Genomic DNA, 26,085 nt, shown 5'->3' on the forward strand with positions numbered 1-26,085 from the left:
GGTGTTACCGTGAGCTGATGTAGGTCACAGACACACATCTCAGATCCTATGTGGCTGTGGCTGTAGTGTAGGCCGGTGGCTACAGCTTCGATTTGACCCCTAGCCTGAGAACTTCTTTATGCTGAGGATGCAGCCCTAAAAAGACCAAAAAAGAAAAAAGAAGAAATGAAAGCCCTAATGTGACAGGTATTGAATGACAGGCCAAGGGGTGAGACTTTATTCCATAGGTGATTGGAAGCCACTGAAATGCATCACCGGCACACAGTAGGTGCATAATAGCTGTTGATTTCTCTGAGAGGAGTGGCAGGAAGATACCATCCTCTGTGGGCAGAATGGACCTGATTATGGATATGTAATGCGATATGAAAACAAAAATAATAATAACAAGCAACTATAATATTATCATAGCAGAAGACTAGACATAGCCTACACATCTATGTTAATTCTCTATTGCTGTGTAACAGTCACCCTAAAACTTCGAGCAACACATTTATTGTCTGACACCTGGACTGCAGCCTGTGAGAGATGTGCTGACGGGACCCAGCAAAGCTGCACCTGGATTTCCCCCCATGGAAACTGTAAGACAATGTCAAGTTTGGGGTACAGAATAACATGTAGGTATGCTCTCTTTTGCACAAAAGTGGGGAAAATATGCTTTATGTGCTTAAAATATCTCAAAAGGTAAACAGGAAACAGCACCCCACAGGTTGCCTGCAGGAGAGACTGGATGATTAGGAGATAAGGAAGGGAGGGACCCTTAGTTTTACTTTATAAATTTCTATACTATTTGAACTCAAACTATGTAAGTATACCATCTTTCCAAAGAAAAAAAAATCTACGTTTAAAAGGTCGTCTGGCAGAAACAGACTCACAGACATAGAGAACAGACTTATGGTTGCCAAAGGGGAGGGAGGAGGAAGTGGGATGGACGGACGGAGAATAGACTATTAGATTTAGAATGGATAGGAAATGAGGTCCTACTGTACAGCACAGGAAACTATTCAGTCTCTTGGGATAGAACATGATGGAAGATAGCGTGAGAGAAAGAATGCATATGTGTGTGTGACTGGATCTCTATGCTGTACAGCTGAAATTGACAACACTGCAAATCAACTACACTCTAATTACAATAAAATTAAAAAAAAATTTTAGGGGAGCTCCCGTCATGGCTCAGCGGTGAACGAACCCGACTAGCAACCATGAGGACGCGGGTTTGATCCCTGGCCTCGCTCAGTAGGTTGAGGATCTGGCACTGCCATGAGCTGTGGTGTAGGCTGGCGGCTACAGCTCCAATTGGACCCCTAGCCTGGGAACTTCCATATGCCACGAGTGCGGCCCTAAAAAAACAAAAAATAAAAATTTCTTTTTTTTTTCTGTCTTTTTGCTATTTCTTGGGCCGCTCCCAGAGCCACAGCAACGCTGAATCCGAGCCACGTCTGCGACCTACACCACAGCTCACAGCAATGCTGGATCGTTAACCCACTGAGCAAGGGCAGGGATCGAACCTGCAACCTCATGGTTCCTAGTCGGATTCATTAACCACTGTGCCACGACAGGAACTCCAAATAAATTTTTTAAAAAGATCATCTAGGAGGTCCCATGGTGGCACAATGGGATCAGCAGTGTCTCTGCCGCGCCAGGATGCATAGTGGGTTAAAAGGTTCCTGTGCTGCCACAGCTACCGCATAGGTTGTGACTGTTTGGAACTGATTCCTAACCCAGGAACTCCATATGCCCTGGGACAGCCAAAAATGAAAAAAAAAAAAAATGTCATCTGTCAGAATTTCCTGGTGGCACAGCAGTTTAGGCATCTGGCATTTTCACAGCTGTGGCTCAGGTTGCTGCTGCGGCACAGATTCAGTCCCTGGCCCAGCAACTTCCACATGCCTCAGGCACAGCCATAAATAAATAAATGACCATCTGTCATCCTAACACCCAAAGATAGAGATCATAGTTAACATTTTAGTGTGCTCTCATCTTTTTCCTATTATATCTATATATAGGGAGTTCCCGTTGTGGCGCAGTGGTTAATGAATCCGACTAGGAACCATGAGGTTGCAGGTTCGATCCCTGCCCTTGCTCAGTGGGTTAAGGATCCAGTGTTGCTATGAGCTGTGGTGTAGGTCGCAGATGCGGCTTGGATCCTGCGTTGCTTGTGGCTTTGGCGTAGGCCAGCGGCTACAGCTCCGATTCGACCCCTAGCCTGGGAACCTCCATATGCCAAGGGAGCGGCCCGAGAAATGGCAAAAAGACAAAAAAAAAAAAAATATATATATATATATATATATATAAATAATCTTTTTCCTTGACAAACATGGGCTAATTCTGTCCTTTCTGAAACCTTTCACTTAACATCTTCTAACAATTTCTCCAGTCCCTGAATATTATTCTGTAGCATTTGGAATGGCTTCATAGTATTCCACTAAAAGAACAACTAATATATGCAAGTCCCCTATTTCTGGATATTTTAGTCTTTTCTAATTTTTTGCTACGAAAGTCAGACATTATACAGTGACCTTGTCAATTATCCTTAAGATATCCAGCAAATCCAATTAACTGGAACACCTGTCCTCTACGCCTCCTGGTTAATGTGGTTTTGCTTATGGTGGGCAGAGTCCAACCCAGCTTAGCACCCTGGTTTGGCAGACACTTGGCCCTAGCAACCTGGGGCTGGTAACTCAGTCACTGGTTTCCCAGTCACCCAAGTTGCAGATTTAGAACCCTCTGCAGGGAGCAGGTACCTAGCACAACTCCCTTCTGGTGGCTGGACCTGGGGACACTGGGCTGGGCAGCACCTCGTTATACAACAGCATGACCAGGGAGCAGCAGCCCTGGGGATTCAAATGACCACAGGGCAGGCTGAGCTGAGCAGAGCCACCGAGTCAGCACAACAGGGGACACAGCCTCTTTAAGGAGAGGGGAGTTCAAGGCCTCCCGTGGAGGGCTAGTGGAAGTATGTGCCTCCCTGCAGCAGGCTTCTGGGGGTTCTGGGATAAGAGGGTCTGGCAGATAGGGGCTGTATTTGCTGTCCCTCCCCAAATCTCACATGAGGCAGCGTAGTGTAGAGGAAAGAACTTTGCGATTAGAAGCCACTGAACTTCCTGGGCAAGCGACTATATCTTTCTGAGTCTCGGTCTCCTCATCTGCAATATGGAAATAATCCTAGAACTTGTAGCCTACAGTTCTCCTTCGCAGAAGAGTTCAAAGGGGACTTAAGATAGAATGGGAAAATAGAAAAGGGATGGAGTTTCTGCTGTGGCTCAGCAACATCTTGGGAGCACTGGGACGCAGGTTCGATTCCTGGCCCTGCACAGTGGGTTAAGGATCGGGCAGTTTTGCTGAAGCTGCAGCTTAGATTGCATCTGAGGTTCAGATCTGATCTCTGGCCTGGGGACTACATGTCCATGGAGTGGCAAAAAAAAAAAAAAAAAAAAAAAAATAGAAGAGGGAGCAGCTAGTACAGTGTAGCAGGCAGCCAGAGTAGGCTGCCCACAAGGTGCAGGTGACCAAAGGAGACTTGGTGCAGAGAGGCCTGGAAAGTTCTGCTGGAGGGAGGGGGAGGGATGGGGGCCTGAGCACAGACCTGCCTCACTCCAGAGTGAGGGAGGGCTCTGCAGGGACAGGCAGGATCAGAAGTGGACTGGAGGATTTCCCACTGTGGCACAATGGGGTCAGCGGCTCAGCAGCATCTCTGGCGTGTTAAGAAGCAGGTTTAGGAGTTCCCATCATGGCTCACCGGAAACAAATCTGACTAGTATCCATGGGGACACAGGTTCGATCCCTGGCCTCACTCAGTGGGTAAAGGATCTGGCATTGCTATGGCTGTGGTGTAGGCCAGCGGCTACAGCTCCGATTCGACCCCTCGCCTGGGAACCGCCATATGCCGCAGGTGCAGCCCTAAAAAGACCAAAGTAAAAAGAAGGTTTGATCTCTCTGGCTCGAGAACTCCATACACCACATTAGGGTGAAGAAGTGGAATAGAGAGGCCATGATCCTATCACAGCCTGGGTAGGGATCCAGGATACAGGAAGTGTGGGGACTCCAGACAGGGCGACACAGCCTTGGGCCATGCTGGGTCACCTGGGGCCCATCTGCTTACTGGCAGAGGTCACTCAGCCCTCCTGGAGCTGAATCAAGGGACACCTCAGGGAAATCGTGCCCTTGTCTTCCCAACCTCGCACCCCTCCTCAGCCTAGTCCCCAGGGATTGACTCAGATGTCCCGTGACCAGCAGCACTCCACCCTGGCCCAGGCCACAGCCTTGCCTGCACCATTCCCAGGTGTTAGAGCCCAAAGAGCACCCTGGCAGCCCTTCTTGAAGCTTCTCAGATGTAAAAACCAGCCTCCTCTTTGTCAAACTTCCATTCATCTGCTCCTACCAGTGGGGAAACATGAACCACCAGCTGAGACCGCTGCTTTTCTTTCTGGCTGTTTACTGTTTTCCAAACGTAGAATCACAAAATTAAACATGTTTTTTTCAGGCAAAACACCTCTCCTTCAGCGCTAGAAATTCAGACCTGCCTCCCCCTTTTGAAATGGATCTAATCCTTCAGAAACGCAGGCAAGTTGACGCCCAGTGAGAGGACCAGTAAGTAACCTATTATTAGAAAGGACACGTCACTGTTTAGCTTCACAAGTCTGGTTTCCTCTATGGTCCTCTCCCCATTCCCTGTGGAGAAAGCACCTGAGCTTGTGAGAACAGATGGGCAGCACGTGGGGTTGCGCCATTTTACAGATGAACAAACCGAGGCTAGAGTGCCTCATCCAGAGTTGCAGGACCATCAGGAAAATAGACATTGTCCCCACAGGTGCAGTCAGTGGGGCCTCACTTGCTGCTGTGGGCTCCGAGGCGGGGGCAGGCAGGCCCCCTCAGCCTTGTTGGTCAAGGACAGCACTTCGGGTTTTAAGGCCTTTAAGGTAGGGCCAGGGAACACAACGCCGAGACCGCTGTCGAAGTCTGCTGCTGAGTCTGGGTTCCGATTCCGTCTGCCATCTTGCAGCTTCGAGATCTTAAGCATTAATTGGCTTAATCTTCAATTTCACGTTTATATATAAGAAACTAATCAGCTCTGTTTGCTGGGTTGTCCCGAGCAGTAAATGCGATCTTGTAAGAAAGGCCTTCCAGGCAGCGCGGCTTACGGTTAAACATTCTCAGACCGACCCGCCGCACGCTCCCAGCGGCCGGCCCCGCCCCGGGCCCAGGGCGCGCCCTCCACCCGGGCAACGCGAGGACGTGGGCGGGTCGGGATCGAGCTCCGCCCTCTGGCCCCGCCCAGCCCGGCCCGCTCGGCCTCGGCGGCAGCGGCGGCGGCGCACGAAGGTAGGAGCCCGGCAGCGCGCGCAACCGCGGGCCAGGGGCTCGGGCGCGCGTGGCGCGCTGCGGTGGGAGGAGGCCGCGGGGCCGAGATTGCGACGCGCGCGGAGGGCGGGAAAGCGGGCGCGCGCCAGGGGGCGGGATGAAGCCGCCGGCCGGGGCCTTGGGGGCGCTCTGGGCGCACGCGCCGCGCCCCCGGCGCTGCCCGGCCCGGCAGCCTGGAGAGCGCCCCCGGGGCCTCTGCGGACATCCTGCCAGCGGTCCTGCAGAGATTCCCGCGGGCTGGGGTGGGCGGGACGAGGCGGAGGCCTGTCCGGGCGCTGCGGCCTGCAGACAAGCAGAGAAGCGTCTCTCTGTCCAGCGGTCCCCTCGCTCGCCAGGCAGCGCTCCCGTGGGAGGACTTTCCCAGCTGTCACCGCCACCAGCCGATCCCTTTCTGCAGCTTCCTGAGGGCCAGGCACCGGCCCTGCCTTCCTCGCTTGGGATATGGTTTCTAAGCAACAAACGGAGTTGAAAGTAGCTCCATTTTACCCATAAGGAAACTGAGGCCCAGAATGGTCAATTGAGTTACCCAAGATGGCACAGCCTGTGCAGGAATTTGGGACCTCCTCGAGTTACTCAGAGTGGGGCTTGAAGTCCACCAGTCTCGTTCCCCCGCCTCCCCCTTTAGTCTCGAGGGTTGGTTTTTGTTTTTTTTTTTGCTTTTTGCTTTTTAGAGCTGCATCCACGGCATATGGAAGTTCCCAGGCTAGGGGTGGAATCAGAGCTGTAGCTGCCAGCCTACACCACAGCCACAGCAACATCAGATCCGACCTACACCACAGCTCACAGCAACACCGGATTCTTAACCCACTGAGCAAGGCCAGGGGTCGAACCTGCACCCTCATGGTTCCTAGTCAGATTCATTTCTGCTGTGCCAGGACAGGAACTCCTGGGGTTGGCATTTTGAACAGGCTCTCTCTCTTTTTTTTTTTTTTTTTTTTGTTGTTGTTGTCTTTTTGCTATTTCTTGCTCCTGCGGCATATGGAGATTCCCAGGCTAGGGGTCCAATTGGAGCTTTAGCCACTGGCCTACACCAGAGCCACAGCAACTCGGGATCTGAGCCGCATCTGCAACCTACACCACAGCTCACGGCAACGCCGGATCGTTAACCCACTGAGCAAGGGCAGGGACCGAATCCGAAACCTTATGGTTCCTAGTCGGATTCGTTAACCACTGCGCCACGACGGGAACTCCCAGGCTCTCTTACCTTGTGATTTTATGCAAACCCAAGAGGACAACAGCTCTGAGCACTGCTGGTCAGGGGACGTCTGAGTCATTCCCTGTATGACTCCTTGGTGGCCTGTCTCCCCAGCTCGCTCTGGGACCTAGACTTGGGGGGGAGGCCATGAAGGTACCATCTATCTGTTTTCATCTGAGATTTCCTGTTTTCCTTGGTTAAGCTCACAGCAGGTGCTCAATAAACTAATCCTGTGGCAGGATCAGACCAGAGGCTAAGGCCAAGCCAAGCGAGGCCAGGCTTGCAGTCAGGAAAGATCTGAGGAGTAAGAACTCCTAGAGCTTGGGGTTTCTTTGACATAGCCCCTCCTCTCCCGTCTTTCTCTCAAGCCCTGGAAATGGGGGTCAGCCCTTGGAGACTAGATACCCCTTCCACCCAGGGGTCCTGTGTTGGGGACATTGCCCAGTGTTTACTCTGAATTCCTTCCCAGTCTGTAGGTTACACCAACCATGGCCAAGCCTTGCCCTGTGTGACCCCCACCAAACCCAGAGGAATTTTTTTCCTTTGTATTTTTTTCATTTAGTTTCCTGTATTATTACTTACCTCCTAGCATCCCTTCATTCACTCAACAGCTGTTCATGGTGCTTTGGGCCTTAGGCCCTGCAGCGACATCAGTAAACAAGGCTGACTCGGTCCCTGCCCTTGGAGCAGGCAGACAACATACGTGTAGGAGCAAACAGTGAATGGCTTCTGGCAGAAACCGCTTTGGCTGGGAGGTCAGGGTTCACACTCTCAGAAGGTGACATTTTGGGCCAAGGTCTGGTTGACAAGGAGTCAGCCATGAAAAGAAAGGGGAAGAGCATGCCAGGCAGAGAAGGTGGCAAAGACCTTGAGGTGGCAGCATGGTGGGTGTGTTTGAGAATCAGCGGAGTGGAATGAGCTGGGGGAGGGGGGTGGAGATGGGGGGAGAGGGGGACCAGGGCCAGATGAGTCATGCCTTGTTTGTGGTGGTAGGACTTTTGAGGGGTTTGGTGTTTTTTCTTTTTTGGTTTTTTGCTTTGTAGGGCCGCACCCATGGCATATGGAGGTTCCCAGGCTAGGGAACCTCCTAATCAGAGCTGCAGCTGCTGGCCTATGCCACAGCCACAGCTATGCAGGATCTGAGCTGCATCTGCAACCTACACCACAGCTCATGGCAAAGCCAGATCCTTAACTGACTGAGCAAGGCCTGGGATTGAAGCTGCGTCCTCATGGATACTAGTCAGATTCGTTTCCGCTGAGCCACAATGGGAACTCCATTGCTTGTTATTATTTAAAACTTCGGAACCAGGCATACCTGGGTCTCACCTGTGGCTTCAGCGCTTCACAGCTGGGTGTCCTTGAGCAAATCATTTAACTTCACCCAGCCTTAGTGTTGTCATCTGTAAAGTGGGTAGAAGAGCACCCGCATCATGGGGCTGTCAAGAAGGTTAAAACAGATAGGATGCAGATGCAGAGTTTGGGGCATAGGCCTGGCTCATGGTTGGTTCAGTATTTTTATTACAATTTGTAGTCAGCAGCCAGAGAATAAAGAATAATGATGTTTGGGTTAAGAGCAGCTGGTATGTGTGAACTCATGAGTTGGCTTTGAGGGACTTTTTGGCTCCTGCAACTGGCAGGTTTGCAGGTTGGCAGAGGGCTAAGTAAGAGTGCAGAGGGGAGTTCCTCCTGTGACACAGTGGGTTAAGGATGTGGCGTCGTCTCTGTGGCAGCAAGGGTTGGACTCCCGGCCTGGCCCAGTGCATTGAGGATCTGGTGTGGCCGAAGCTGTGGTTCAGATTCAATCCCTGGCAGGGAGCTCTATTTGCAGAGAGGGCAGCCAAAGAAAAAAAAAGAGTGGGGAGGAAATGAGGGTTTCTCCTCTGTATCTGTTCGCCTGACAATGGTTAAGGGTCTGTTGTGTACTAGGCCAGGTTCTAGATTGCATACTGGGAGGAGTCGATGTCGTGACAGTGATAGCCATGATAGCACTAATAATAGCCAACACGTATGCACTGTTTAACAGCATGTAGTAATTAAGGTAATTCTAGCTGCTGTGATAATGAACCCCTGAAATCTCAGCGGCTTAACACAACAGAAACTTATGTCTCGAAAAGTCTGGGGGGTGGCTTTCTGCATGGTGACCCACGGACTCAGACCCCTCCCAGCCTGTGGCTCTGGCCTCCCCTAGGAACTCAGCATTATGTCTTTTTCTTTCTTTTTTTTTTTTTTTTTTTAGGGCCACATTCGCAGCATATGGAAGTTCCCAGGCTAGAAGTTGAATCAGAGCTACAGTTGCCGGTCTACACCACAGCCACAGCAAGTGGGATCTGACCCATGTCTGTGACGTACACCACAGCTCCTGGCAACGCTACGTCCCTGACCCACTGATAGAGGCCAGGAATCGAACCTCATCCTCATGGATATTAGTCACATTCATTTCTGCTGCGCCACAACGGGAACTCCCCTCAGCATTATTTCCTTCCAGCTGATGGACGGGGAAAAAGAAAAGTCCTCCTGGGAGGTTTTTATGGGCCAGGTCTTAAGTGGCACACATTCTGTCTTAATTTCACATGGCCATATCTGACTGCAAAGGTATCTGGAAATGACTGCTGGCCATCTTCCCAAGAAGACCAGAAAGGTTTTTGTTTTTGTTCTGGCACACCCACAGCATGCAGAAGCATCTGAGCCAGGGATCAAACGCTCGCCACAGCAGTGACAACACTGGATCCTTAACCCACTGAGCCATCGGGGAACTCCTCGGGAATGTTTTTTGATAAACGCAGCAGTTTCGGTCACACTATATACAGGCACATAGCTAAGCATGGATCATCTTATTTAATCTTCATGATAGAAGCAGGCACTGTTATTATCCCATTTTATAGATGAGGAAACTGAGGCTCAGAGAGGCAAAGTCATTGGTTCAGGATCACATGGCTGGTGGGGAGGCACAGCTGGTTTGCCGCAGAAGCTATAACATCCAGACTTTTCCTATAATGAAGTCAGTTACTGGGAGTTCCCCTCATGGCAAAGCGGAAACAAATGTGACTAGGAAGCATGAGGTTGCAGGTTCGATCCCTGGCCTCGCTCAGTGGGTTAAGGCTCCAGCATTGCCACAACCTGTGGTATAGGTCGAAGACGCAGCTTGGATCTGGCGTTGCTGTGGCTCTGGCCTAGGCCAGCAGCTGTAGCTCTGATCTGACCCTTAGCCTGGGAACCTCCATATGCCGCAGGTGTGGCCCTAAAAAGCAAAAAAAAAAAAAAATTTAGTTGTTGTTATTCTTGTTTTTTTGTTTTTTGGCTGCACCACAGCATACAGAAGTTCCCAGGCCAGGGATCAAACCTGCGCCACTGCAGCGCTCTGACCCACTGCATTGACAATGCCAGGTCCCTGCCTGGCCGTGCCACCAGGGAACTCCTCAATTGTTTTGAGAATTAGGTGGAAGCTGCAGGCATTAGAGAAAAGCACATACACACTGGGTTTAGATTTGGTTGCTTGGGCTCAGTAGAACCTGTAAGTCTCTAGGGGGAGAACTTTGCAGGCAAAACCAAGGGTTGGAATCAGCTGGTACAAAAGCCGGCATCCCGCTCCCTCCCCTCATCCCTTAGGGCACTGGTGGGGGAAGCACAAATTAATTCAGTTCAGTTCACTGAGCACATCTGGGCTCCCCTCTCTGCCAAGCTGGGCAATCAGGGGTGGAGAGCCCCGCCTAGGGGCATTGGTGGCCTCCCCCTGCTCTGGTTTCGGAGGGCAGCCTTTAGAGGGAAATTCTGAAAGCTGTCTGGAGGTGGGAAAAGGGAGTCCCAGGATTTTGTAGTGACAGCTCCCTGCCTCGGCTGAGTTTAGTGTTGCTTAAATCTGGCCTTGGTCGCTATGGCAACTCAGTGGCACTTCTTTTTTAGCCTGGTGTGCCCCGTTTCCTGCTTTTCCATTTCCAGAGCAGATTCCTGGTTAGGGGTGAGGGCTTCCAGGCTCAGCTTGGACTGATGATGTGCACTTATGCAGCACCAGTTGCATTCCTGGGTCTGACCTAGACAGGGGTAGGGCCTTGAAGTGCAAATGCCATGCCCTTGCCCTTGAGGCTGCCTGGCCTAAGTGGAAGGAGCTTAGGGCTAATATCTCTCCTGCAGCTGTGTGCTGCTTTGAATAGGTAAGAGCCCAGCCTCTCTGGGTCCTGGTTTTCTCATCTTGAAATGGGTCGAGGAGAGGATTTAATCAGATAACACCATGTACCTCCTATGGGACTTACACTGAGAGCAGAGGGCACCCTGAGGCAGTGGGCCAAGAGGTAGCAGGAGCCCAGACACCTGCTGCTAATGACAATAGGAACAGCAGCTGCTGGTTACTAACTGCTCACCACCAGCCGGCTGTGATTCAAACCCCTTACACCTTTCAACCCATTTTTTTTGCTTTTGCTTTTTAGGGCCGCACCTGCAGCATATTGAGTTTCCCAGGCTAGGGGTCAAATCACAGCTGTAGCTGTCGGTCTACTCCACAGCCATAGCAATGTGGAATCCCAGCCGTGTCTGCGAACTACACCACAGCTCACGGCCACACCAGATCCTTAACCCACTGACGGAGGCCAGGGATCGAACCCGCAACCTCATGGTTACTAGTTGGATTCATTTCCGCTTCACCACAACGGGAACTCCCCCATTTAATCTTCACAGTGACTCTGGGTGGTAGGTGCTACCAGCCCCATTTTAGAGATGAGGAAACTGAGGCTCAGAGGTAACCTGTCCAAGGTCACACTGCCAACAGTGGCAGAGCTGGGGCTCCACTGCAACCCCGGATCCGACCCTGATTCTAGAGCTGACGGCCTCACCACCACATCACACAGCCTCCTTGCCTTAGGGAGGGACTGACGGGAGGCAGTGGGGGAGCCCTGAGTCCCAGGGCCCTGGGGTCCAGGGACTGTACCTTTTGGATTTTCAGATCGGACCACATGCTCACTCTGAGCTCAATGCCCAGTCACAAGTTCTCTGTGCCCCCAGATGACTCCACGAGATGGGTGCCAATAATTGCATCTTGCACTGAGGCTCGGAGAGGCAAAGGCGGTTTCCCTGAGGGGCACAGCCAGAGCAGAGGGGAAGGGGGATTCAGTTCCTGACCTGATGTGGGCAATTTCACAGCCTGTGTTCCTTGCCCTGCACCTGCTGTGGGAAAACGTTATCCCAGCGGCCTGTAAAGACATTCTTAGCAAACCATGTGATCCTTGTTCTGGGTCAGTGAGGAGGGTCTCTGAAGACTGGCCTTTTCTGCCTTCTGCCTCCAGGATGTCGACCCCACCCCCTGGGCTTGGAGGGCTCTAGGACCCAGCAGCTGGAGAGGGTGGGAGTCCCCGTTGGGGTGGGGGTCCTCACCTCCAGGTCCCTCCCTTCTCCCTCCCCACCCCTCCCCCTCCTCATCTCCATCCTCTTCCTCCTCTTTCCTCTCAATGTCCTCTCCTCCCCCTCTTCCTCCTTCCTCTTCTCCCGGTTCCCCTCTGCCCCGCTTCTCTCCCCTCCCCCTCCCCAGCCCCGCCCACCTCCATGGTCACGTGGTCGCGCCGCCGGATTTAAGCCTAATCTGCCCAGTGCTCAGCGCAGCAGTCTGGTTGTGGGGTCGGTGGGCTGTGCTGGTCTCCAGGGCCCTGGGGAAGGGCGGGGAGAGGGGTGCCCGCAGTATCCCCCTCCCCATGAGCTTGGGGCTAGAGGGGTCGTTGGAGGCCCAGCTGGCACTGGAGGAAGTTATCCAGGTGGGTCCTGGGGGCTGTGCCCACTGAGTCCAGGGCAGGGGAGTGCTGGCCTAGCAGGACTTGGTGAGGGGTGAGGCCCAAGGGTGGAAGAGGTGTGGTGGGGGCGGGGTGCACAGGAGCCCCCAGCTTGCAGCTCCCAGCCACACTGGGTAGAGTGAGCCCAGGGTTCAACTCCATGGCTCCTTTATCCAGTGCCCCTTGAGAGGAGGGTCCTTACCTCCAGATTTTAGGGTTGGGGTGACCTCTGCTGGCACAGTGGGGTCCTCACCCATCTTGGGTGGGAGGTGTATTGGAGCCCCCAACACTCTGCCAACCTGTGGAGTTTGTGAGTGGGTCATGGGCTTTGGTTTGCCTCCTGCCAGGGGTGGGGCACACCGAGTGTCTTCCCTGGGGGTTTTAGCAATTCTAACTCCCAGACTAACATCCCTTTGGGAATCTCCCAAGGCTCTCCTGGGCACCCACATCTTGGGCAGCAGGGCTTTCTCTCCCATGCACACCAGGGAGCCCAGGGCCCGAGGTCCCTGGCAGACACTCCCTCTTTCCCCTTCTCAGACACTGGAGAGCAGCATCCTGGGACTGGGCCAGGAGAAGGGCCTGAACGTGCAGGACCCGGCCCAGGACTCTCAGCCCACCTGCCTGCCTGCCCGCATCAGGGAGATTGTCACCCGCAACTTCTCCCAGCCTGAGAACCCAGGTACCATTCCTTTTCCCCCTCCCCCTCCCCAGACACTGCTTGCATCTCACCTCTTCTCCCATCCCCCTCCTCAGTAGTCATAATGACGCTAATGATTGCAGCTGCCATTCTTTTTTTTTTTTTTTTTTCTTTTTGCCTTTTTTTGAGCCGCTCCCACAGCATATGGAGGTTCCCAGGCTAGGGGTCCAATCGGAGCTGTAGCCACCGGCCTACACCAGAGCCACAGCAACGCAGGATCCGAGCCATGTCTGCAACCTACACCACAGCTCACGGCAACACCGGATCCTTAACCCACTGAGCAAGGGCAGGGATTGAACCTGCAACCTCATGGTTCCTAGTCAGATTCGTTAACCACTGCGCCACGACCGGAACTCCGCAGCTGCCATTCTTGAATAATCACTGGGAAACAGGCACCAGCCTGTGATGGAGGGTCCCATTTTACAAATGAGAAAATGAAGGCTCAGAGGTATCCAGATTTGTTCCCCCTGTGATGCTGCTAGAAGGCAGGGCTGAGCATCCTCTACTTGCTTGCAGACCACCTGCTGCAAAGACTTAAACCTCAAACACCACATTCTTTCCCAGGGAAGGTGTGCACTGGATGAACCTGAGATTATAGGAGGAGGGCAGTTCAATTTAGCTCAAGGCTTTGCAGAAGTCTGAGGGGCAGAGCTCTTGGCTTGGGTCAGTGGTAATGAACCCCACTAGTATCCATGAGGACATGGGTTCGATTCCTGGCCTCTCTCAGTGGGTTTAAGGATCCAGCGTTGCTGTGAGCTGTGGTGTAGGTCATAGACGCAGCTCGGATCCCACGTGGCTGTGGCTATGGCGGGCAGCTGTAGCTCCGATTCAACCCCTAGCTTGGGAATTTGCATATACTGTGGTACGGCCCTAAAAAGTGCAAAAAAAACCAAAAAACCCATCCAAGGGGTGGTAGTGTTCATTCCCCACCCAGGCAGGAAGTTGATGGGCTCCAGCCCCTCCTGGAGGGTGGCACCCTGACATGTAGTTTGAGGGTCTGGGAAGGACCCCCTCAGCTGCAGCTCCTCTAGGGGACCTGGTCCATTTTTCTGCCTCCAGGATGGGTAGGGCATCTATAGAGGGAGGTGGTCCCTCTGGACACAGGTGGAAGCCAATCACGTGCCTGCTGTTCCCCTCCAGCCCCGCTGCCAGCCACCGAGATGACATCGATGCTGTCGCTGCAGGAGGAGAACCAGCTGCTGCAGCAGGAGCTGTCCCGCGTGGAGGACCTGCTGGCCCAGAGCCGAGCAGAGCGCGATGAGCTGGCCATCAAGTACAACGCGGTCAGCGAGAGGGTGGGTGCTGCCCGGGCTGAGAGCTGGGCTGGGGCTCCCCTGCCGCGTGGGCAGGAGATAGCCAGGGTACGGGGCAAAATGTGGGCCCTGGAGTCAGGCTGCCTCCATTGAAACTGTGGCTCCGCCAACTTGAATGGCCTTGAGCAAACCACGCCACGCTGTGAGCTTGCTTTCTGTAGTAGAGACGGTACTGCGGCCTGGAGCTCTGAGGAAATAATGAGATGATGGGATAAAGTGCCTGGCACCGGGGGTATTTCATTGCTGTGTGTCTCAGGCCTGATTGGGGTGTGGGGGCACAGAGAACAAACGCCCCCTTAGTTCCATTGTGGCTCAGTGGGTTAAGAACCTAGCTAGTATCCATGAGGATGCAGGTTTGATTTCTGGCCTCACTCGGTGGGTTAAAGATCTGGTGTTGCTGCAAGCTGCTGCGTGGGTCACAGAGGCAGCTTGGATCAGGTGTTGCTGTGGCTGTGGTGAGGGCCGGCAGCTGCACTCTATTTTGACCCCTAGCCTGGGAACTTCCATAAGCCGCAGGTGTGGCTGTGAAAAAAAACAAAGGACAAACAGAAAAACCAGAGGAGATTGCAGAGGCTGGGGAGAGGGAAAGCACAGTACTCAGGGTCACCCAGCCCAGGGCTCTGCATTGTGGTTTTGTTTCCTGGATTTGGGAAGAGACAACTGGGCTGGGGGTTCAGGGGGCAGCTGGCCCCAGGAGAGCTGGAAGGACTCAGATGAGACCCCTGATGGTACAACTGGAAGATTGAAGCCCAGAGAGTGAAGCTGGCCCAGGATCCCCTGTGTGGTTGTGGGGTATGCCCATGTCCTGGCATTCGCCGGCCTGGACAAGCCCCTGACTTGTTGAGACTTGTAGAGGAGCAGAGCAGGGGGCCCCCCCGCAGTGTCCCCTAGCACTGGGGGCAGCACAGAGCTAGTTTTCCCAGGGTTCGTTGGTGGTGTGGAGGGCAGGCTGGGCCGATCCACATTGTGGGTGGTGGGCCCTGAGCCACCCCCCTCCCAGTTTAGGCTGGTCATCTTTTGGCCCCTGGCGCAGTGTCAGGCCCCCAGGGGCCGCCTCTTACATGCCAACTTCTGGCTGACGATGAAGCTGGCACTGCCCCCCAGGGTGGCAGAGAAAGGGAAGAAGAGGTGGATATAGTGCATCGCTTTTCTGTTAGGGCACAGCAACTGGGACTGGGGTCAGGGGAGCTGCATTAGTCTAGAAGTTTTCCCCGTGCGGCTGGGGAGGCCCCTGAATAGCCCGTGGAGGAAGCCTGGCCTGTGATTGTCTGCTGTCTGAGAGGGAGTGCGCCCTACCACCTGCCCCCGGCCCTGGGAGGGCTTGGATGAGATTGATCTTGAGGCCTTTCCTGGGCGTAGGTTCCCAGAGAACATCAGAGCTTGGAGATCATCTCATTGGAGATGATGGGGAAACATGCCCAGAGAGGGTGTAGGACAGGGCCAAGGTCAGTGGGAGCTGAGATGAGACTCCAGGTCAGGGCTTTGTGGTCCTGAGGCCCTGTCCTGCTGCCCACTTGCCCCTGGGCTGCAGGTGGCAGGGTCTACCCTTTTGGCCGTAATAGCTGCATGTGGGCTGGGTGGGTTGGGGGCAGTTGCTGTGATTGCTCTGACTCTTTGAACCCCACAGCATCCCTGGGAAAGGGGTGTGGAGGTGAGGTGAGGATCTGGTCCGGTTGACTGCATGTAGGGTAACTGAGGCAGCAGCCACCTCCCAGGTTGGAGGGAGAGCCCCCCTTTCTTCCTGTCTCTGGATGAGGCAGCTGGGATGGGAAGGAGGGAGTCGGCCTCACAGGCAGGGCCCCCTGGCCTCCCCCAGTGTCCATGGCAACCTGGATGGAGTGAATCAAATGGCGGGGACTGGGGCAGCGGTTGCTAGGGGAGACAGTAAACTTCTTTCATCCCTGGCTTGGTGGCAGCCTCCTTCCCTTTTAAATTACAAGTAAAATTGAAAGGCTGTTCTATGAGGGGCAAAGTTTGTGGAAAGGGGTGAGGTGTGACCAGGAGTGGCCTGGGTCCGAAGGCACGCACTGGGGAAGCAGTGGCACACACGGTGACTGCAGGAACCCCTCTAAGTCCAAGATACAGACAGCATCTGGTTCACGCGGATGTGCAAAACACAACGCAAGCCGCAGTCAGACCACTGCCCACAAACCCAAGCCCCCCCCGCAGATACACTCAGATTCATGGACCGGGCCCAGCAGAAGGTGCAGCAGACACTGTACAGTCCTACCCATGTGTGCAGTCAAAGCTGCGTGACAGCAACACTGCACACAAAGTAATATTGTCTGACGTCTGGACACATGCAGCCAAAAGTACAGGAGCACAGATGCATGCAGACCCCAGCCGCTCCCCAGACCCACCCACTTACAGCTGTGCACACAGACATAAGAACATGTGGACTTGTAAGTACACACACACACACAGACCCATCACCTGCATCACAACATAACCTTGAACCACAGATGCCACCTCACCCAGGTTCCTGTGCAGGCCCGGACACAGAGACACACAGGTCACACACCGACACAAATGACAAATCACCCCCCACCCCCACACCCCCACACCCCCGCTCAAGAAGGCACCGCATGGATGCACAGTGGCACCCGGCATCTCAGTGCCACTGCCACCACGCACAGATGTAGATGCTCTGTCACCTGACTTAGGTGGACTTCACGCAGTTAACTAGCTACGGTGCCCTCAAGGCAGAGACCCTCTGCGTATTGCCTCTTCTTGCACCCTCAGACGGGGTGCCCCCCTCAGACATGAGCTGAAGCCCCCAAGCAGCCTCCGTTGGCATAGTCACCCTGTCCCAGTGCTGTCCCTGAGGGTGGGGGGTTGGAGGAAGTGGAGATGTGGTTGTTTTCAGCTTGGTGGCTCACTTGTCCCAGCCCTCTTGCTTGACACAGGCTCGGAGGGCTGATCTGGCCTGGAACCGTTATTAGCGTGGGTGAGAGTAGCTGCCCTTGCCCTTAGCTTCCCTGGGACCTGACTGGCCGGGGGTGTGGATGCCATGCCTGGGCTCTCGTCTTGTTGGTTGTTCCCTGGCACTCCTGTTCATCCCGCACATCCTCAGCTGCCTTCTCTCTCCTCCCTCCTCCAATAGCTGGAGGTGGCTGGGGGGCCCTCTGGGACCAGCAGGTGCCTAAGGGAGTTAGGGGTTTTGTCGCTAGTTAGGGCCCTCTGGGCATCCTGCCTCTGCCAGGGTCTGATGATGAAGGGGCTGCAAGTGGCCTGGGGGTAGAGGAAGGGGGCTGACGGCAGAGGCTCCCCATGAGGTGAGGGAGAGGTGGGGGTCTGAGGCCAGGCTGAGAGGGCCTTAATAAACCGCCTCTTACCAATCTGAGTGCTGTATATGCAGAGAGTAGGGGCAGGGCAGGGCAAGGAGTTCACCTCTACAACCCTGGGGATGTTTGAGACGCCCATGTGCGTTATGTGGTTATGTGTGTACCTGTCTCTAAGCTCAGTTCTGCATGTGTATTGATGCTTCTGAATGTACTCACGTGTGCTTATGCTATTAATTCATTAACATGCTACTGTTACTGTTCTAAGATACAACAGGGAACAAAAATCCAGGCTTTCCTGAGCTTACTTAGGGTGGGGGTGGGGAGACAGTGGCATGGATCTAGTCATTATCCACCCTAGGGGGTTGGATGTTTTGGAAGAGAGGCTCACAGGGTACCCAGGTCCTGTAAAGCGCATCTTTGTGTTTTGCATGCACAAGTTCGTGGGTCTACCTGCATGTGTCCGTGCACGCCCAGTCTGTGTGTCTATGCACAGCTGCATCAGTCCATGCACAGGTGCATTGCATCCTGGGCTTGCCCATATGTGCCTGCAAGGCATTGTGGGTCAGGGCCCAGCCTGGCGCCCCCTACAGAGGCCTGTGCCTACCTTCCCCGGAGGCCCAGGACTCTCATGCAGGGCCCTTCCCTGCAGCTGGAGCAGGCTGTGCGGCTGGAGCCTGGGGAGCTGGAAACACAGGAGCCCAGGGGGCTGGCCCGGCAGAGCGTGGAGCTGCGGAGGCAGCTGCAGGAGGAGCAGGCCTCCTACCGGCGCAAGCTGCAGGCCTACCAGGAGGGCCAGCAGCGGCAGGCCCAGCTTGTGCAGCGGCTGCAAGCCAAGGTCAGGGCCTCCCAATCCCGCTCCTACCCACCCGTGTGCTCACTTGACCCTGCCCCCACACCCTCAGGGTAACCAGTCACTCTCCGCCCATCCCCCAGATTCTCCAGTACAAGAAGAAGTGCTCTGAAATGGAACAGCAGCTGCTGGAAAGATCCACAGAGCTGGAGCAGCAGCGGCTGAGGGTGGGTGCCAGGGTGGGGCAGGGCAGACCCTTCCCTCCATGCTCCCAGCCTGATGCCCCACTTCTCCCACCCAGGACACAGAGCACAGCCAAGGCCTGGAGAGCGCTCTCATCCGCCTGGAGGAGGAACAGCAGAGGTGGGGCGCAGCAGCAAGGGGGCGTGGCTGGCAGGGTGGGCCTCTGTCCTCTCCTGCCAGGCACCCACCGGTCCCTTTCCCCCTCACCCAGAAGCGCCAGCCTGGTCCAGGTGAACACTATGCTCCGAGAGCAGCTGGACCAGGCGAACTCGGCCAATCAGGCTCTGAGCGAGGACATCCGCAAGGTGACCAGCGACTGGACTCGCAGCCGTGAGGAGCTGGAGCAGCGGGAGGCAGCGTGGAGGCGTGAGGGAGAGGTGGGCCCAGGGGTTGGAGAAGGGATGCCAGTGGGGCCCCACGGGTCCAGCCTGACCTGAGGGGAAGGGCCTTTGTAGAGTGGTGGGGACTCAGAGGTCACCAGGAGAGGGAGCGGGAGGGCCCTGCTGGCCAGATGAGCCCTTTAGAAGAGGTACATAGTTGTCATGATAATAGCTGGCTTTGGAGTCTCCGTAGTGGTTCTGCAGTAATGAACCCGACTAGTATCCATGAGGATGCAGGTTCGATCCCTGGCCTTGCTCAGTGGGTTAGGGATCTGGTGTTGCTCTGAGCTATGGTGTAGGCCAAAGACATGGCTGGGATCCTGTGTTGCTGTGGCTGTGGTGTAGGCCGGCAGCTGTAGCTCTGATTTGACCCCTAGCCTGGGAACTTACACATGCCTTGGGTGCAAAAAATAATAACAGCTGGCTTTGCTTAGCACATGCTACGTGTGAGGCATATGTTTTCTCCTCTTTTCCTCACGATAACCATGCCTGATAGGTACCATCCTCCTCCTCCTCCTCCTAAAGAGAGGTTAAGTTAGCCTGTCTGGTCACGCAGCTGGCAGCTAAGACACAATCCTAGGTCCCTGGCACTTCTGCCCTTCCTGGCCGCTTCTTGCGTCTGGTGGAGGCTTTGGAATCCACCTCCCTGTGCCAGCGGGAGGCTTGGGGGGTGGTGAGTGGACAGCTCGGAGCCAGCCCACAGGAGGATCTGCTCCCCAGGCCACGGTGCCTCTGAGATGCTCAGAGCTGGGGGAGGAAGTGGGCCAGTCCTCACGCCAGCTCCTCACTCAGCCCCTCTACCCTCCAGTCTTTCAACGCCTACTTCAGCCACGAGCACAGCCGCCTGCTCGTCCTCTGGAGGCAGGTTGTGGGGGTCCGACGGCTGGTCAGCGAGGCGAAGATGTCCACCGAGAGGTGAGGCCTAGCTGGTGGAGGGGGTGGCCTGGGGAGACGTGGCAGCAGCTGGGAGACAACCCCACTTTTCAAGTTGAATTCAATTCAACTCCATTAAACTTGGGGCCAGGGCAACATACCTATTGTGTGCCAGGCCCTACGGAGGTGCAGAGGCAGCTAGTATTAACTACTCTCGGAGTTCCTGTCGTGGTGCAGCGGAAACAAATACAACTAGGAAGCATGAGGATGCGGGTTCGATCCCTGGCCCCGCTCAGTGGGTTAAGGATCCAGCGTTGTTGAGAGCTGTGGTGTAGGTCAACGACGTGGCTTGGATCCCGAGTTGCTGTGGCTCTGGCGTAGGCCAGCGGCAACAGCTCCGATTGGACCCCTAGCCTGGGAACCTCCATATGCTGCAGGTGCAGCCCTAAAAAGACAAAAATAAATAAATAAATAAATAAAAATAACTCTCACCAAGATCTTGGCAGTTGCTTAGTATTTACCAAATTGACCATTTATGACTAAATGACCAAAACTAAAGACATTTACTATTTTTTTGGCCACACCTACAACAGGTAGACGTTTCCTGGCCAGGGACTGAACCCATGCCATAGCAGCGACCCCAGTCACTGCAGTGACAATGCCAGATCCTTAACCTCCTGCACCACAAGGGAATGCCTAGTATTTATTAAATTGACTGCTTACTAGCCATTACTAATAAAACATAGAGGTTTACTAGGTGTTTACTCTAAGCTAGGCTCTCCGTACATTTTATTTCATCTCATCCACGGCATCCTTGTGAGGTGGGAATTGTAATAATCCCCATTTTACAGATGAGGATACTGAAAATCAGAGAGGCAGTGACTTTCCCAGGATCACACAGCAGTAAGTAGCCAGGTCAGGATTTGCAGCTCCTGCTTTTTTTTTTTGTCTTTTGTCCTTTTAGGGCTGCATCCGCAGCGTATGGAGGTTCCCAGGCTAGAGGTCCAATCGGAGCTGTAGCCTCCGGCCTATACCAGAGCCACAGCAACTCGGGATCCGAGCCACGTCTGCAGCCTACACCATAGCTCATGGCAATGCCGGATCCTTAACCCACTGAGCGAGGCCAGGGATCGAACCTGAAACCTCGTGATTCCTAGTCGGATTCATTTCCCCTGAGCCATGATGGGAACTCCCTGCAGCTCCTGCTTTTAATCTGCTGGAATATTCAGCTTCTGCTACTAAGGACCTTGGAACCTCTCATGATGGAAAAAGATAGATCCCCCAAATTCTAGACTGAGGAATGGTCAGTGACATGAAGGTGGAACAAAAAGGATGTTCCAGGTGCTCAGAGGGATGGAAGAGCTGGGGTGGTCAGAAAAAATGCTTCAGAGAAGACGTGGAATTTGCACTGACCCCATGGGATGGGTAGGGTTTGTTTTTTAATTTGTTTTTTATTAGGGTATGGTTGATTTACAGTGGGTTTTTTGTTTGTTTGGTTTTGTCTTTTCTAGGGCTGCACCTGAAGCATATGGAGGTTCCCAGGCTAGGGGTCCAATTGGAGCTGTAGCTACCGGCCTACACCACAGCCACAGCAACTCGGGATCTGAGCCGAGTCTTCGACCTACACCATAGCTCTCGGCAACGCTGGATCCTTAACCCACTGAGCGGGGCCAGGGATAGAACCTACAACCTCATCGTTCCTGGTCGGCTTCCTTAACCAGCTGCGCCACGACGGGAATTCCTGATTTACAGTGTTGACTCAACCCCTGCTGTATAGCACAGTGACCCAATCACATGTATATATACATTCTTTTTGTGGTATTATCTTCCATCATGGTCTGTCCCAAGAGACTGGATATGGTTCCCTGTGCTGTACAGTAGGACCTCATTGCTCATCCATTCTAAGTGAAGAGTTTGCATATACTACCTCCAAACTCCCCATCTATCCCACTTCTTCCCTGTCCCCCTTGGCAACCACAGCCTGTTCTCCATGTTTGTGAGTCTGTTTCTGTTCTGTAGATAGGCTCATCTGTGCCACATTTAAGATTTCATGTATAAGTGATATCATATGGCATTTGTCTTTCTCTTTCTAACTTCACTTTTTTTTTTTTTTGTCTTTTGTCTTTTGGTTGTTGTTGTTGCTATTTCTTGGGCCGCTCCGGCAGCATATGGAGGTTCCCAGGCTAGGGGTTGAATTGGATCTGTAGCCACCAGCCTACACCAGAGCCACAGCAACGCGGGATCCGAGCCGCGTCTGCAACCTACACCACAGCTCACGGCAACGCCGGATCGTTAACCCACTGAGCAAGGGCAGGGACCGAACCCGCAACTTCATGGTTCCTAGTCGGATTCGTTAACCACTGCGCCACGACGGGAACTCCTCTTTCTAACTTCTCTTAATGTGAAAATCTCCAGGGAGTTTCCTTCATGGCTTAGTGGTTAACGAACCCAACTAAGAACCATGAGGATATGGGTTTGATTGCTGGCCTTGCTCAGTGGGTTAAGGATCCGGTGTTGCTGTGAGCTGTGGTGTAGGTCAAAGACATGGCTCGGTTCCCACGTTGTTGTGGCTCTTGTGTAAGCCAGAAGATGTAGCTCTGATTCAACCCCTAGACTGGCGACTTCCACATGCCACAGGTACAGCCCTTTAAAAAAAAAAAAAAGAAAGGAGTTCCTGTCATGGCGCAGTGGTTAACGAATCCAACTAGGAACCATGAGGTTGCGGGTTCGGTCCCTGCCCTTGCTCAGTGGGTTAACGATCTGGCATTGCCATGAGCTGCGGTGTAGGTCACAGACGCGGCTTGGATCCCGAGTTGCTGTGGCTCTGGCATAGGCTGGTGGCTACAGCTCCGATTCGACCCCTAGCCTGGGAACCTCCATGTGCCTCGGGAGCGGCCCAAGAAATAGCAAAAAGACACCAAAAAAACAAACAAACAAACAAAAAACTCCAACTGCATCCATGTTGCTGCAAATAGCATTATTTTGTTCTTTTTTAATGGCCAAGTAGTATTCCATTGTGTATATGTTCCACATCTTCTTAATCCATTCATCTGTCGAAGAACATTTAATTCAATCTGTTTCCACGTCTTGGCCATTGTGAATAGTGCTGCAATATTTAGTTTTCCGAGGAACCTCCATACTGTTCCCCATTGTGGATGTACCAATGCAGACGAGGGGACCTCCAATGTCCTGTTTTGTTTTGACAAGACCTCCACATAAGGTCTGCCATCTAGGAGGCTCCCTTTCTGTGCATTGGCAGCCCTTGACATTCAATGTCAAGGTCCAGAGGTTGCAAAATCATGATTGTCTCATTCTGTCACTTCTTCCTCATGTATTAACTGGAATTCTTCTATAATAAGGCACTTCCTCTTCTTACCATCAGATACCCAGTGGTACAGTTCATTCAAGAAAAGGGGAGGTGTTAACCTATTTATTATATTTAAAATACTTTATTTTTAATTAGCAATTAAAATTTTTAACATTTTGCTTTTGAATAACTCACTTATTCATAAGCTTCAAATTCCAAAATTGTGTACTGTGGAAATTCTCCCTCCCACCTCTGGCTCAGACACTCCAGCTCATTTGATATAAGCAACTACAGCGAATGACAAACATCCCCCCTTCCCTGCCGCATCCAGGCCTGCGGGGCAACAGGAGATCCTGAAAGAGGGACAGCGAGGTATAACAAAACACACAAGACTCTTATTACTTTTTTTTTTTTGGTCTTTTTGCCTTTTCTAGGGCCGCACCCACGGCTTATGGAGGTTCCCAGGCTAGGGGTCGAATCGGAGCTGTAGCTGATGGCCTACGCCAGAGCCACAGCAACGCAGGATCCAAGCTGCATCTGCAGCTTACACCACAGCTCACAGCAATGCCAGATCCTTAACCCACTGAGCTAGGTCAGGGATCGAACCCACAACCTCATGATTCCTAGTCGGATTCGTTAACCACTGAGCCACGACAGGAACTCCAAGATTCTTACAATTAGAAAGCAGGACCAGGAGGCACTCTGTTCCAAAGAACAAAGGCACCTAGGCCTTAGCCCACGTGACTTTTATTAAGGAAGGTGACTGATGTAGGTTAGCGAGCAGGAACAGGCATAGGTAATGACAAAGCTACCTCTTAGTGAATAAGAGAGGAAACCAGTAGCCAGGCAATTACTGGTGCGTACCTCCAGGGTGTAGTGTAGCAGCTTATAGAATAGTGTGGTTAATGCATAGCTGCCTTATCTTGTCTTTGAAGGAGACCCTCTACTTGAGTCACCTGCAGAGTTCAGCAGTTCAGTGGTCTCTAGCAACTCCCCTCGCTTTTTTTTTTTTTAACTAGGGCTGTACCTGTGGCATATGGAAGTTCCTAGGCTAGGGGTCAAATCAGATGCCAGCCTCCTCCACAGCCACAGCAACGCAGGATTGAAGCTGCATCTGTGACCTACGCTGGAGCTCACGGCAATGCCGGATCCTTAACCCACTGAGCAAGGCCAAGGATCAAACCTGTGTCCTCGCAGACACTCTGTCGGGTTCTAAACCTACTACGCCCACGATGGGAACTCCTCCCCTTGCTTTTTTTAATATACTCTTGGTAGAACTTCATCTTCAGTCTTTTTTTGGCAGCACCCAAGGCATGTAGAAGTTCCTGGGCCAGGGATCGGACTCAAGCCATAGCAGCAACAACGCCAAATCCGTAACCGCTAGGCCACCAGGGAGCTCTTTTTAGTTCTTGAAGATGCTTTCTTCACTGAATAGGCATAACTGGGAGGTGGCCCCATGTTGAACTCTGAAGAGTCTCCTCGTTTGTTTTCCTCAGCTCCAGAGCATTCCATCAAATGCATGTGTCGTGACTTATTAATAGCAGTTCCCTTTTGACAGACATGTAGTATTTCTTTTTCTTTCTTCCTTTCTTTTTTCTTTTTTTTTTGTCTCTTTAGGGCCACACCTGTGGCATATGGAAGTTCCAAGGCTAGGGGTCCAACTGGAGCTGTAGCCTCCAGCCTATACCAGAGCCAGAGCAACACGGGACCCAAGCCACATCTGCGACCTACACCACAGCTCACAGCAATGCCAGATCCTCTACCCACTGAGTGAGGCCAGGGATCGAACCCATGTCCTCATGGATGCTAATTGGGTTTGTTAACCGCTGAGCCACGAAGGGAACTCTAATATTTGTTATATGTATTTCTTACATGAGCAGTGCTGCAGTGGATCAGCTTATATGCAGGTCATTTCCCCTGTGTTGGGGCACATCTGGAGGATAAAGTCTAAACAGTGGTGTTGGTGGCTCATAGAGCCTGTCCCTTTATAATTTTCTGAGCTCTTCCTGATTGCCCTCTGTGTGGTTACACTCACCTTCCCGCCAGCAGAGGAAGGGGAGAGCCTGACCTGCCCTGTGCATTATGTGACTTTTCCCTCCAGTCTTAGAGTGGCAAATAGCATCCCACTGTCGTTTTAATGTACACTTGGGGGCCTGCCCCCACCCCAACCCCATCCTGCTTTCTCTCTACCAGGGACCTGCTGCAGCTGGGAGGGGAGCTGGCCCGGACCTCACGAGCCATCCAGGAGGCGGGCCTGGGGCTGAGCGCGGGCCTGAGGCTGGCTGAGAGCCGGGCAGAGGCGGCCCAGGAGAAGCAGGCCTTGCTGCAGGCCCAGTTGGAGGAGCAGCTGCGGGACAGGGTGCTCCAGGAGAAGGACCTGGCCCAGCTGCAGGTGCAGAGCAACCTGGACAAGGCCGACCTCAGTGCCCGGTGGGTGCCTGGTAGGCACCATGTGTGGCAGGGCTCCCCGCAGAGTGTGTGCTTGGAGATGTGGGGAGGAGGGGGTATCTGTTTCCTGGTGATGGGCCCTTCCCCTGCGGGAGCTCAGAAAACAGGCAGATGAAGGTTCACGCCCTGCTCCTGAGACCTGGCCAAGTCCTAGAGTGTTTTCCCATGAAATAAAGTGGGTGGTCACCTCATTCTCTCTTTCTTTCTCTCTCTCTTTTTTTTTTTGTCTTTTTAGGGCTGCACCCACAGCGTCTGGAAGTTCCCAGGCTAGGAGTGGAGTCAGAGTTGCAGCTGCCGGCCTATGCCACAGGCACAGCATCGCCAGATCTGTGACCTACACCACAGCTCACGGCAACGCTGCATCCTTAACCCACTGAGCAGGGCCTGGGATCAAACTCACATCCTCATGGATACTAGCTGGGTTCCTTATGGCTGAGCCACAGTGGG

The 26,085-nt window shown here is 53.3% G+C and overlaps 1 protein-coding gene across 14 annotated transcripts in view; it reads left to right on the forward strand.

The window, feature by feature from the left end:
- The first annotated feature begins 5,283 nt into the window (after positions 1-5,283).
- CROCC (ciliary rootlet coiled-coil, rootletin) overlaps positions 5,284-26,085 on the forward strand; it is a 54,582-nt gene continuing 33,780 nt past the window's right edge. For 5 of the 14 annotated variants that reach the window (XR_014807076.1, XM_003127643.5, XM_084962854.1 and 2 more), the window contains exons 1-9: positions 12,117-12,288; positions 12,841-12,982; positions 14,141-14,295; positions 18,247-18,432; positions 18,531-18,614; positions 18,689-18,750; positions 18,842-19,007; positions 19,819-19,925; positions 25,384-25,620. Coding sequence is in view for 13 of the 14 variants with exons in the window: in XM_003127643.5 (XP_003127691.3) it covers positions 12,229-12,288; positions 12,841-12,982; positions 14,141-14,295; positions 18,247-18,432; positions 18,531-18,614; positions 18,689-18,750; positions 18,842-19,007; positions 19,819-19,925; positions 25,384-25,620 (1,199 nt within the window). In the remaining variant the exon portion in view is untranslated. Of the gene's footprint in view, positions 5,830-12,116; positions 12,289-12,840; positions 12,983-14,140; positions 14,296-18,246; positions 18,433-18,530; positions 18,615-18,688; positions 18,751-18,841; positions 19,008-19,818; positions 19,926-25,383; positions 25,621-26,085 lie in introns of those variants that run through there. The other 9 variants (XM_084962853.1, XM_084962855.1, XM_084962856.1 and 6 more) reach the window with 6 other exon arrangements.

This window comes from Sus scrofa, chromosome 6 (genome assembly GCF_054392235.1).
Source record: "Sus scrofa isolate SSC_HxYL_T2T_F1_AM1 chromosome 6, Sscrofa_HxYL_maternal_Yorkshire_Landrace_v2.0, whole genome shotgun sequence".
In the NCBI taxonomy this organism is placed as follows: Eukaryota; Metazoa; Chordata; class Mammalia; order Artiodactyla; family Suidae; genus Sus; species Sus scrofa.